General features: G+C 42.8%; 1 protein-coding gene across 1 annotated transcript; it reads left to right on the top strand.

The window, feature by feature from the left end:
- The first annotated feature begins 5,015 nt into the window (after positions 1-5,015).
- Positions 5,016-10,297, top strand: LOC123129157 (extended synaptotagmin-1). Its single transcript, XM_044549379.1, has 8 exons — positions 5,016-5,923; positions 6,464-6,705; positions 7,285-7,303; positions 7,827-8,089; positions 8,596-8,705; positions 8,805-8,903; positions 9,403-9,835; positions 9,972-10,297. The coding sequence occupies exons 1-8, from the start codon at positions 5,151-5,153 to the stop codon at positions 10,058-10,060; spliced, it is 2,028 nt and encodes a 675-aa protein (XP_044405314.1). The 5' UTR covers positions 5,016-5,150; the 3' UTR covers positions 10,061-10,297.
- Positions 10,298-13,123: the final 2,826 nt, after the last annotated feature.

Below are 13,123 nucleotides of genomic sequence, written 5' to 3'. Positions count from 1 at the left end.
TTCAAAAATCATATTCACCTCGTCCACAAATATTTTCGTGTGTGTAATATTTTCCATTTTCAACTTTGCCAAACAAACACTTGATTGATGCATGCAAGTTGATTTCTCATGTGCTAACAGAAAAGGAACAAATCATAAAGGTGAGAGTGACAGGCAGACAGATGTTTTACATTAACGGGTTTCTTTTCTATGCGATGTGTTAGAGGGTGTTTGGATCACTAAAGACTAGAGACTAGAGACTAGTAGTAGTCACCTTTAGTCAGTAAACCTCCAAACACCCCTGACTAGTGGGTGACTAAAACTAGTTTAGTCCCTAGTCACCCCACCCCCAACTTTTACTAACTAGAGACTAGTAGTAGTCATCTTTAGTCAGTAAACCTCCAAACACCCCTGACTTTTACTGACTAAAGTCCCCCTCTCTCCTCTAATTAGTGTTGCATAAGGGACATTTAATACTGAGACATTTAATGCTGACTAATAGTAGTCACCTTCCAAACAGGGCCTGACTAAAAACTTCTAGTCTGACTACTACTAGTCACATGACTAGAGAGTATCCAAACACCCTCTTAGACTCATCCACATCGGCAGCCTACACACCTGCAGCAGAAGCGCATTATATTAGGCCTACAAATATTGACTTTTTTGCGGACGCTCACATGTTAGAAGAAAAACAAGTCAGCAAAGAAGCACAAGCTGAATCGAGGCCCAGACCCGTGAACAGGGGCGAGCTGACGAGAAACACAGACAACAAAAATCGAACTGTTCTAAAAAAAAATGGAGACAAACAAACAAACAACGGACAAGGGGTGGGCTTGTTTATCTGTTGATATAGGATGATATCATACTTAGATGTGGGATATTATCTCACATCTAGATGAAATATAGTCAGACCCAAAAGAAAACTATCCTGATACTATAAAACCTACTCTGCATTTGCCTTCCTAATAAAAGCAGGCACGAGCGATCGATCGAGGGCATTGTCTTTCTTTTTTTACCGACCGTATACTACTGTACTCGCTAGCCTAGGCGCTGAACGATTGCACGAACGGTTTTTTGTGTGTGTGTGGAAAAACGTACATCTCCATCCATCGAGACACGCACGCTGTATCGATCTCTGTTACTGTATTAGACTAAACATTATCTTAGACTAAACATTATCTTCTCTAACCGCACTTCATCAAAGTATACATAATAAATCGAAGCAATTAGAGCCAAACGATCAGACTCACTTATTTGCATCTAACCATCAAGATAACGACTAACCATTACCAAAAGTACGTTTACCAATTTGAGGGGCGGACAAAAACTCTGCCATCAATGAGCGGACTAAAAGGTTCATTCGGCAACCATGTAATCCCGCAAAAATGGAAACTGCTATACCTCCCCTCACACGCACACCTCTCACGGACAATCTCACGAACATCCTCCCTGCCGCGTCAGTTCTCCCACGCCGCCAGCGCCCCTGCTCTTCTGGCTGCCGCCTCGTGTTCCTCCCTGTCGGACCACCGCCGTAGCAGCTCTCTCAGATCCAACACCAAGCTAGCGACGAAGGGCTTGGTGCTGGTCGTGAGTGCTCGAGGTCGGCTCCTTCTCCACAGCCATGCCCCGGTTCCGCATGCTCCTGCTCTTGTGACAACGCGGTCATTCTTCCACTGGACCACTATAACCCCACCACCTATGCGTTGGAAAATGCCCTAGAGGCAATAATTAGTATATTATTTATTTTCATGTTTATAATTAAATGTTTATACTCTATGCTATAACTGACATGGTTCTTGAATATGTGATTCAGAGGAAAACTCATATGCACATGTAGAGTTATAAACTGTAAAAATTGATTCCTGGTCTTCTCTCTAGAACTAACTCAAGTGTTGCATGATGCTTATTAACAAAGCAAAAAACGTCAGATTCCTCAGTAGGGTGCCTTGCATGGCCGGAAATACCAGGACAGAGCCTGCACGCACAAGTTAGTCCGATTCAGGCCTACAAAAAGTAATACCCTACATCCTACTTCCTGTTGTTATTTATGGTGGGGCCCATGCTAGGGATTACAATGATATGGATGAGATGGCTACCGGGAGTAGTTATACGGGAGAGTACATGGGATTGAGAGCCCCCATTAATTAGCCTCCTCTTATATACACGGTGGAGGCTAGGGTTTTATAAAGGGAGATGCGATAAAGGGCTGCCGTAAACAGTCGGGAAGTAGTCATTCTAAGGCTCCGTAGGAGTAACACACTAGAACGACAACCATCGCCGATGAAGAGAAGTGTAGATCGGAAGGATCCAACTTGAAGACACTCTGACGTAGATGAACGAAGATTTGATTCGAGATCCACCAAAGACAACCACCAACCGAATCATGTGGGATTGGCCGGAGACACACCTCCACCCGCCGTCCAACAAATGCAAGACACATCACCAGAATGGGCCTAGGCGGCAGAGAACCTTATTCCATCTTCAGGGAGCCGCCGTCGTCTCGTACTTCTGAGAAGGACACAAACGCGAGCAAAACTCAAAGAAACATATAACAATTGAGCCCTCTCGTTGGTAAGGGCCGAGATCCACCATGCCCCATGGCCACACAAGACGAGGCAGTCGGTGGTGTCGCTGACGAAAGGCAGAAGCCCTAGTCGCCTGCAGCTAGCTGGTAGTAAGCCTCTCCAATTACAACATGGTCTCCTTACGCTAACGTCACACATATTTTTGTATTTTGTTTATATATTTTTAAGAAGATACATATATTATGAAAAAAATAGTAAATGCAATGTAAAATGTCCATCCCGTTTTTAGAAAATGTTTCTCCAAATAACAAATGTACGAACATTTAAAAAAAGTTCAGATATGTACATGACAATTAAATTAAATGTTATACAATGAAACAAAAAAATTGTAATTCAAAATATTGTTTCGTACCATTCAAACAAAGTATGGTATATTTAGGAAAAAAAGTTCAGGTGTAATATTCGCATAGTTCATAAAAATGTTTTGTGTCATACAGAAGAAAGTGTCAACATGTATTTGAAAATATGTTTAACTCCTATTCGAAAAAATGTTCCAAACAAGTATTTAAGAGATTGTGAAATCATGTATTTAAAAATGTGAAACATATATAAAAAAATGTTTAGATGTATACGAATTCAATGTGTATGAAAAAAGTAGACATGAAAACATACATTTTTCAAGAACATTAGGCGATGATGGTGGCGCGCCTTCGACTCGCTTCAGTCCTAGTAGTTGTACCTAGGTGGACTACAGATCTGGATGTAATTTTTATTATTTCTATTCTTCGTTATACTATCATGATTGAAAATGAATAGATTGGAAGTTTTTTTTACAAAAAATCATGTATTTGATAAGATTAAATGAGTACGACCAAAATGCACTTATGAAAATATAGACATTTGAGGAAATAAATAAGAAAAAAGAAACAAACAAAGAAAAAGATCCAAATAAATCCGAAAAAACAATGACAGTAAAAAAAACTGGAAAATGAAAAGAAGGAAACCGAGGAAAACAATAGACCCGGCGAAACCACATAGACCGGACACGGCGACCGAGAGAAAAACACGCTAATTGAGCCGGACCATACGTGTAGAGGCTAGAGGCGAGCCCTTCTTCCATGTCGCATTAAGCGACATATAGCTCAAGTAAAAGTTGCGCCGTCTGGCGAGCACTCTACTAGGCCGACCGATTTCTGTAACACCGTTTTTCTGCTCCCACCTATTTCATGGTTTGCTTCGTGTTTTCTTCATTTTTCAGCTTTCCTTTTTTCCTTCGTTTTTTCGGTATACATTTTTTATTTTTCTCGGTTTTCTTTGTTTCATTCACGTTTTCTCTACCATTTTCTTTATCGATTTTTTTATTTTTTCCTTTTGTGTTGTTTCATTACAATTCTAATTTTTACATATACACCATGCATTTTTTGTATACAATAGGAACATTTTTATACACTTTTAACATTTTTAAATAGATGACTAACAATTTTTATATTATATGTATTGATGTCTACTTTTTTTCCATACAATCTGGGGATTTTTTATACATATTTAACATGTTTTAATAATTTTTTTACACTGCATTAACATTTTTAAAACTCACTTATTTTGAAAATTTTAAAGTTTTTTATGTTCTTGGAATATATGCATTGTGGAATATTTTCAACAATATAGACAAAAAAAGAAAAATGAACGAATGAAAAAAACAGAGAAGATAACAAACTGACCTAGGCCAGCCCATAGTGACGGGAAGGCCGCGAATTGCTTCAAATGAGACCTCCTTCCGGATCGTTATAAGCGACATATAGCCGCGCTCCCTAAAAAAACCCATCAAACAGAAGGCCGAAAGGCTGGAAGAGGGGCACAACCCTTGTGTGGGGCCAACTATTAGGCTTCTCCGGGTGGCCTGTCCAACAATCTAGGATTGGCGGCATGCCCGACATCGCCTGCACACACACATGCAGTTGCATCACGAGGAGAAGATGGCGTGTACCAAGGTGCATCAGCAATGGTCTACAACACCATCGCCCACCTGAGAACCCTTGAAGCATTGACACACAGAGAAGCCCTCTAGCACCCGATCTTTCCCTGTGAAACAAAATGATAGCTTCAGATTGTCTTAAGGTCGTTCAAAGCATGCAGGGCCCGTGCAAGAGCTTGCATAGTCATATCAGCTTTGATATTCAAGTTAAAGTACACAATGATGGACTGATGTTTCATTATAAACGAAGAACATCAAATTCGGAAGCTTATAGTCTATCCTGCCTTTTAGTTTCTCTTCTAGTGGATGTCATGTATGGCTCATTCGACCTCCGGATGGATTTTGTATGTCTGTAAACATTGTTAATCAGTACGAGGGCCATGAAAAATGAATTGTGATGGCGAAACAAGCCAATGACCTTAGAGTGCTAAGCAGCTCAGCTCCTGCTTATTACCCAGTAGTAGATACCAACTTTTATTTTACCAGTAAAAAAAGGAAAGTTTTGCTGCTTCAGTGGTCAGCATAGCGGACAGGCAGAGGGAGTGGGGAAGCGCAAGCCTGACCGCTTCTCTCCGCAGCAGCATCCACCACTAGCTCTGAACCTCTCCGTCCCCTCCCATATCTTCTCCGGCGAGCCCCACGCCTCGCTCGCCGGATGTCGGTGGACCCCGATGCTGACCCCCTCCGCCGGCACCCCGCCGCCTCCTCCTCCCTTCTCCCTCTCTAGCCCCGCGCCAACCCCCACCTCCTCCTTCCTCCCCACCCTCCGCCACCGCCGTCGCCGACGATGCCTCCCCGTCCCCAAAGCCGGCGCCTTTCCGCCCCGGCGCGCGGCAGCCCCGCTCTCCGCCAGCAACCTCCCCGCCCCCGAGCAGACCCCCTCCACCTCAACCTCCGCCTCCCCCGCGCGCCCGTCCCCCACTGCCTTCGCAGCGGGGGGCTACCGCGGCGCCGGGCCGGGCGAGGACCCGCTGGTGTCCAAGCTGCGGACCCAGCTGGGCGTCATCCACCCGCTGCCGGCCCCGCCCCCTCTCCCCTCCCTCCCGCGGTCCGTGCTGGGCCTCTTCGCGCTCTTCTTCTTCGTAGGCGCGGCCTTCGACAAGCTGCTCACCCTCCGCCGGCGCCGGCGCGCCGAGCGCGAGGTGAGGGTGAACGGGTCCTGGCCGCAGGTGCCCACCTCCGGCTTCTCGCTCTTCCTGGAGGAGAAGGACCTGCAGCGCAAGGAGTCGGTGGAGTGGGTCAACATGGTGTTGGGCAAGCTCTGGAAGGTGTACCGCCCCGGCATCGAGGGCTGGATCGTCGGCCTGCTCCAGCCCGTCATCGACAACCTCCAGAAGCCCGACTACGTCAACCGCGTCGAGATCAGGCAGTTCCACCTCGGCGAGGAGCCGCTCTCCGTCAGGAACGTCGAGCGCCGGACCTCACGCCGAGCAAACGACCTGCAGTGAGTCTCCTCTTCTTCGTGTCGGCGAGTTCTCAAGCATAATTCAGTCACCTGCACTTGATTTGGGTGGAAAATTTACTGTCACTAGAAGAGCAATGGTAGGTTCATGCAGATATTGGTGTTAAAAACTATCCATTCAGTTTCAGACTTTCAGTGTAATTGACAGCACCATTTGGAGCAGAATAATAGCTTCAGACTTTCAGACATTTGGATGGAAATATGTGGATTTGTGATAAGTTCTTTAGTCTTTGTGCAAGAGACGTAGTGAAGATCAATAAGCTGGCATTTTGTTATAGTCCACCATCAAACCAACTGTTAGATAGTTTTAAAATTACTCTAGTTTTAAAGATGAGGAGGCAGACTACCTCGTGAACTTGATTGATATTACTACAATGTTGGTGTTAGTCTTGAAGTATGTTCAAGCTAGTTTTCCTTCCAGGAGTCATTGGCTCATTGCTGCCTGAATTGTGTTTATCTCAGTATGATCTGTTGTTAGAAAAAATAAGTTACAATTAACTTAACTCATTGTGTACTTTTCAGGTACCAAATTGGTATCCGTTATGCTGGCGATGCACGCATGGCATTGGCTCTCTCCTTAAAGTTCAGTGCTGTGCCAATCGTCGTGCCAGTGTGGGTTCGAGATTTTGATATCGATGGGGAGCTGTGGGTTAAACTAAGGCTTATACCGACAGAACCGTGGGTGGGAGCTGTGTCTTGGGCATTTGTGTCGCTTCCGAAGATAAAGTTTGAGCTGTCACTGTTCCGGCTTTTCAATCTTATGGGTATGCAAATGCTTATTCAAACTTATTGTTCCCATTTGCAACTTATACCTAATTTAGTGCCACCTCTTAACAAATTTGACTTATTGAATGCAACATAGGCAGTAGGTGGTAGAATTCGACAATTTTGGATTACTCAGTTACTTCTAAGATTGGGGTGTGGGACATGTACATGTTAGACCAAGTGAACTGAAGATATTTCCTACACATACCTCTCCCGTGCTTTTTTTAAGAAAGAAAATGGAAGCTTTATTACCTCTCTTCTAGGCATATGTATTCTCGCTGGCAATGAGATGGTTGAAACAAAATGAGAGGATAAGTAGTCTGTTAGGACTGTAGAGTTTCTAGGTGTTGATTTTGTGAGTTTCTGCATCCAAAACAATGTCAAATGTTACACTTTTTACTGCCAGTTATGTTATGTTTTATTTCCTATTCGTAAGCTCTTGCTTGTACTCTGTTGAGTGATTGCTAACCCATACCCTTTTCTGTATCCCTTCAATGACATGGCCAGCTATTGATTTGATTTTTATCTAACAATTTGCTAAAAAATCCTTGCATGTACATGGTGCTCGCCTCCTTCAGCAATTCCTGTTCTGTCAATGTAAGATCTATCATCCAAAATGTCTCCGCAGAATCATGATTACATAATATTGATTCTTTTTTGTTAGAAAATGATATACTGGTGCAGTGCTCAGGTCCCCAACCCACCCACATATTCACTATGAATCCCTCACCCCTCCCCTCTGTTGCTTCCTTGTTTAGTCTAGTTCTAGGAGGTTAAATACCAATCCTTGTGCACTTATTAGGTGATAAAGCACTTAACGTCAATTGGTTTGAGCTATCAATGTTACTTTTTATCCCAGCTTGCACTTAGCTAGTTACTATGATTTATTCTCTTTATGAATATTGGATAACAGATTGGTGAATCTGTTATGAGTCGGTGTTCAAATTTCCAGAAGATAGATGGTGTTCGAATTCAGTGGTGAATATACTTGATTGAAGTAGCATTACATTGCCTGTATCATGTTTCTGGACAGTTCTGTAGTTATGCCAGATTTAGCTCAAATATCATTTTTCTGGTACTGTTTGATACAAAGGTCTCACACCATGACTTCTGCTACTAGATTTCTCACAAAACTTCTAACGGAAGATCTGCCACGTCTCTTTGTCCGGCCCAAAAAGATTGTCCTTGATTTTGAGAAGGGGAGAGCTATGGGACCTGTTGCAGGAGATGTTGCAAGCGACATAATTCAAAATGTTGCAAGCGGTATAATGCAAGGTGTTGCAAGTGACTTAGTTCAAGATGTTCAAGATGGAAACAAGGACTTTGTTGGAGAGCTATCAGTGACACTTGTTGATGCTAGGAAGCTTAGCTTTGTCTTGTTCGGTAAGGACTCTCTGCTTTCACTTTTGTCTGATTTAGCATCTGTATTATTTAGTTTAGAGCCGACATACAATTCATTTCTGTATGCCCAAAATGCTGTACCTTGTTGTATCAAACAAGAAAGTGCTCTAACAAATTTCCGCATTTAGAGCATGGTAGGCCTTGGCAAACACTTGAGTCGGCTTCGAAAAAAGACTCCCTGCCTCCTACCCCCTTAAGGGCGGATGAAACAGTCAGCTCAGGCCCAGCCTATACTGTTCCTGGATTTTTTCTTGTTTAGACTTTGTGCTCTGTTCTATATTAAAGCAGTAGTGTTACCAACGGAAATTGTTTCGCAGTCGAGTGCTACTTCTATTTAATCTCTCTGTTTTTAAAAGTTGGCATAAATTAAACTTAATTGATTTACCTGCACTTACAAGAGCTAAAAAATGTCATACAAAATAGTCCATTTTCTCACAGGCCTCTGTTTCATGCTGATGAAGCTTTTAGACACTTCAATTCACTTGCAGGGAAGACAGACCCATACGTTGCCATGATTCTCGGTGATCAAGTCATAAAGAGCAAGAAGAACAGCCAAACAACTGTGACTGGCCTACCAGGAGAACCAATTTGGAATCAAGTAAAGCTCTGACACAGTTCTGCTTCAAAATCACTTGCATCTAACTGAAATCTTTTCCATATATATGCTGTCTTGCCTATAACACTTCACATCAAACAGGATTTTCATATGCTAGTCATAAACCCTCGCAAACAAAAGTTGTGTATTCAAGTGAGGGATACGGTTGGTTTCACCGACATCACTATTGGCACTGGAGAGGTATGATTTGACCGTCTACAGTTCTGTTTATCCACTCTCAAAACTGATATACTCCCTCCGTTTTTATTTACTCTGCATATTAGAGTTGACTGAAGTCAAACTTCGTAAAGTTTGACCAAGTTTATAGAAAATAATATAAACATTTACCATAACAAATTTATACTATGTGAAAGTACATTCAATAATAAATCTAATGATGTTGATTTGTTATCGTATATGTTAATATTTTTGTTTATAAAATTGATCAAAGTTTACAAAGCTTGACTTTGACCAAAGCTAATATGCGAACTAAATAAAAACGGAGGGAGTACTTGTTGGAGCATATAATCTTGCATTTACTATACTATTTTGTTGCATACTCTGCCTATTTATTTATTTTTTCCAAGTAGCCTATTTATTTTCCTTCTGGTTCAGTATGCGAAGATACAATGGGATGATTTCAGTTAGATGATTTTCTAACTAAAAGTGAGATGAACTTCACTGTTAATATTCTTTTCAGGTTGATCTAAGCTCACTCAAAGACACAGTACCCACCGACAAGATCGTCACGTTATACGGCGGGTGGGGCTTCTTCGGAAAGCGGTCATCCGGCGAGGTCCTCCTCCGGCTCACATACAAAGCCTACGTCGAGGACGAAGAAGACGAGACGGTCAAAACCGAGTACGCCACGGGCTACATTTCGGACGAGGACACGCTAGACTTTGTCCAGCTCGATGGCACCAAGCAGGGTGATTTCAACGGGAACGAGAGGGAGACCTTCATGGACCTGCTGGCCGCGCTGCTTGTGAGTGAGGAGTTCCAGGGTATTGTGTCGTCGGCTGAAACCAGAAGCTCTAGAGACGCCGAGCAGGCCGAGGAGCCGAAACCCGGTGATGACGTCACGGCCGCCGGTGTCGCCGTAGACGCTGGGCCAGTGTCCAGTAACCCCGAAGGTAAACATTTTCTTTGGATTTTTTTTTATGGATCCATGAGGCTTGCTTGTTTACTGTGTGGGTCTATGTATGTTTATGTTTATGTTGGTCATGAGCTGATTTGGAAGGCTTTTCTTGTCTGCCTTTGGTGTCTCAGATAGGGCCCTGGTCTGGCTTGCTGCCATAACCAGCGTGATGCTGCTCGTCTCCTCCAACATTGGTGGCTCGGGTTACTTTAACCCATAGAATGGTTATCTTCTGATCACACTTGATCCACCGAAGATGCGTCTACCGTTTTGCGATTTTCGCACTCGTTTCCACGGAGGAGAAATTTTTGCATCGCTTTGACAATTGTATATTCCTTGTTATAGCAGAGTAATCAGAAAATGGCATGATTTTTTTTGTGAGGTTACTGTTTTTTGCTCTTTTGTTTATGTATACCTTTTTTTTTTCTGTATGGAAGGAAGTGACCATCTGTAATTCCGGAAGGGGTTTTTAGGTTGCTCACCACAACATTGGCTAACGTCTACAAGTTTCTCAAAAAACCCTCAAAATAAGTTTCTCAAAAAAAAAACCGCAACAACCAATAATACAGATATACAAAAACACAATGTAAATGCATATGCGACCAATCATTCAATGTGACAGACTATGGAAGATGATCGCAACAAGTCCTATGTAAAAATGTTTCTGTTTAAAACACATAAGAAAAATAACTTATGCAAGAAAATAAAGAATGCCTGTGCAAAAAATGCAAGAAAATCAGGCGCGGACCCATGTGGGGGCCATGCACCTATTTTAATAACTAGAAATTTGAGAACTCATATGCAGTTCTATTGATTTCATTTTAAAAACATGTTGATGCGTCAAAAATATTTTTGAATCCCTACCAAAAAATTGGGACACCAATATTATTCCTTTTTTTCCTATTATATACACTCTTAAATAAAAGTCCTGGTCAGTTGCCATTACCTTCCTTGCCCGCGATTGGATTCAATTCACCACAACTAACAAGAACCACTCGAGACTATTGAACAAGACCAGAACAGCGCCGCCTTGAGAAATCATTGGACACAGTAATGCTAAACACACAGAGCCATCTCCGGAGGGGGTCAGTTCACTATTGAGACTGCCCCCTACCTCCAAGATGTGGAGCACCGCTCCTGCCAAGAGATAGCAATGACCGAGAACAGATCATGGGGGCATGTTTATAATATAGAAGATCATCGGGACACCCCATGCTAGAGTCGAGGAAGCTATATATATGCCCGGGATAAGGCAGACCTAAAGCCACTGGACAACTGCAACCAAAAGGATCCGGAGCTCTACGACCACTAATAGAAAAAGGGTCAAACGTGAAGCACATTAGTGCCGGTTTGTATTTGAGCCGGCACTAATGTATACATTAGTGCCGGTTCCAACGGCTAGCCGGGCCTCCATCATTAGTACCGGTTCGTGGCGAACCTTTAGCACCGGTTCGTGCCACGAACCGGTACTAATGAGAGTGGACCACTCTCATTAGTACCGGTTCGTGGCACGAACCGGTACTAAAGGTCGTCCTACATAGACCCTTCGTCCACCAGCACTCTGTTCTTCCCCCTTTCCCCTCTCCCTCTCCTTTGTTCTTCACTTCTTCCTCTCGAGTTCATCACAAAATTTGCCCAAAATTTGTCAAGATTTGAAGGCCCTCATCCATTCAAATGATCACAAAGGTTAGCAACTTTGTCCTTTCATCTCTCATTGCTAGATTAGCTCTTGCATTGGTTTATATAGTGATTAATTTGTGAGTTTAGTAATTTGGGAGGATATATATATGTGCTAGTATTTGATTTATATGCAATTTGAGGTCAAAAATAACACTTAGTTTGCATATGTAGGTGTGGTTTACTTAGTGCCTTCTAAATCTCCATCGTAGCCACCGTCGATCGCCCGCACCGTCCTGTTGCCGGCACCACCTTGTGGTGAGCCTCTTGTTCATGAAATTTTATATAAAAATTGATGTTTTGTGTGATTTGGATATATAGTTACTCGTATAATTATCTTACCCGTACGTTGTTTGTTATACATATAGTGCCATGGTTTTGATATCCGTCCCCGTCGGCCCTAGTCCTTGTTATGATTCGGATGTGGTATGTATATTCTCTTTTAAAACTAGTTGCATTTCGTGTTTATGACAAATTATGCCCATCAAGTTGACATAGAAATTTTTTCTAGGAGGTATGTGAACCGGAAATTCCAACCGACCCTATTGTCGAGAGGTTAAATTTAGTTGAAAGAGAAAACGAGTACTTGAAAGAAAAATTGAAAAGAATTGAGGGGGAGAAGATGGAATTGGAGTTGCATGTTGCCGATGTCGTCGATGATCACAAGATCAAGATGGAGAAAATGCGCTTGAAGATTAGAAAGATTAGAAAATATGACATCGATAGTGAGGCTTGGTATCATTATGCTGTTGGATCCATTGTTACCTTAGTTGCGATCTTGATCATATTTGTTGTTGCATTTAAATGCTTTAGCTAGAGAGTTATTTGTTTGTTGGATTTAAGTGTTGTATGAACTTTATGTATGAACTTGTATTAATTGTATGAACTTGTATTAATTTGGTCTATTCGGTGTTGTGTAATGAAGATGGGCCGGCAATGGATGTACGATGACCGATGCTCTCCCCAGTTCATTGAGGGCGTGCATACTTTTCTGCTTGCGGCTGAGGCAAACAAGCGGGCGGATGGTTTTATGCCTTGTCCATGTGCTCGCTGTAAGAATGGTCCCAATTACTCTACGTCAAGAACCATTCACGTCCACCTGTTTAAGTCCGGTTTCATGCCCCATTATAATGTTTGGACCAAGCACGGAGAAAGAGGGGTTATGATGGAAGACAATGAAGAAGAAGAGGACGACGACAGCTATCCTGGCCATGGGTTCCCTGAATACGATGATACAACAATGGGGAAAGAAGCTGAGCCGGTAATGCGGGAAGAAGCTGAGCCGGCAATGCGGGAAGAAGCTGAAGAAGAGGCATCAGATGAGCCCGTTGATGATCTAGGTCGAGCCATTGCCGATGCAAAGAGAAACTGCGCAAGTGATTTGGACAAGAAGAAGTTGCAGCGCATGTTAGAGGATCACAAAAAATTGTTGTACCCGAATTGCGTAGGTGACAAGAAAAGGCTGGGCACCACACTGGATTTGCTGCAATGGAAGGCAGAGAATGGTGTATCTGACAAGGGATTTGGAAAGTTGCTGGTAATGATAAAGGATATGCTTCCAAAGGACAACGAATTGCCCGAGAGTACATATGAAGCAAAGAAGGCT

This window comes from Triticum aestivum, chromosome 6A (genome assembly GCF_018294505.1).
Source record: "Triticum aestivum cultivar Chinese Spring chromosome 6A, IWGSC CS RefSeq v2.1, whole genome shotgun sequence".
NCBI classification, from domain to species: Eukaryota; Viridiplantae; Streptophyta; class Magnoliopsida; order Poales; family Poaceae; genus Triticum; species Triticum aestivum.
The sequence above is the reverse complement of the archived record's forward strand: the minus strand, read 5'-3'. Positions and strand labels throughout refer to the sequence as shown.

Excerpts from the sequence above, each read along its gene's own strand:
- LOC123129157 (XM_044549379.1), top strand. The coding sequence starts at position 5,151 with ATGCTGACCCCCTCCGCCGGCACCCCGCCGCCTCCTCCTCCCTTCTCC. Across the intron at positions 8,090-8,595 it reads GCTTAGCTTTGTCTTGTTCG|GGAAGACAGACCCATACGTT; the intron begins GTAAGGACTCTC and ends ATTCACTTGCAG. Across the intron at positions 8,904-9,402 it reads TCACTATTGGCACTGGAGAG|GTTGATCTAAGCTCACTCAA; the intron begins GTATGATTTGAC and ends TATTCTTTTCAG.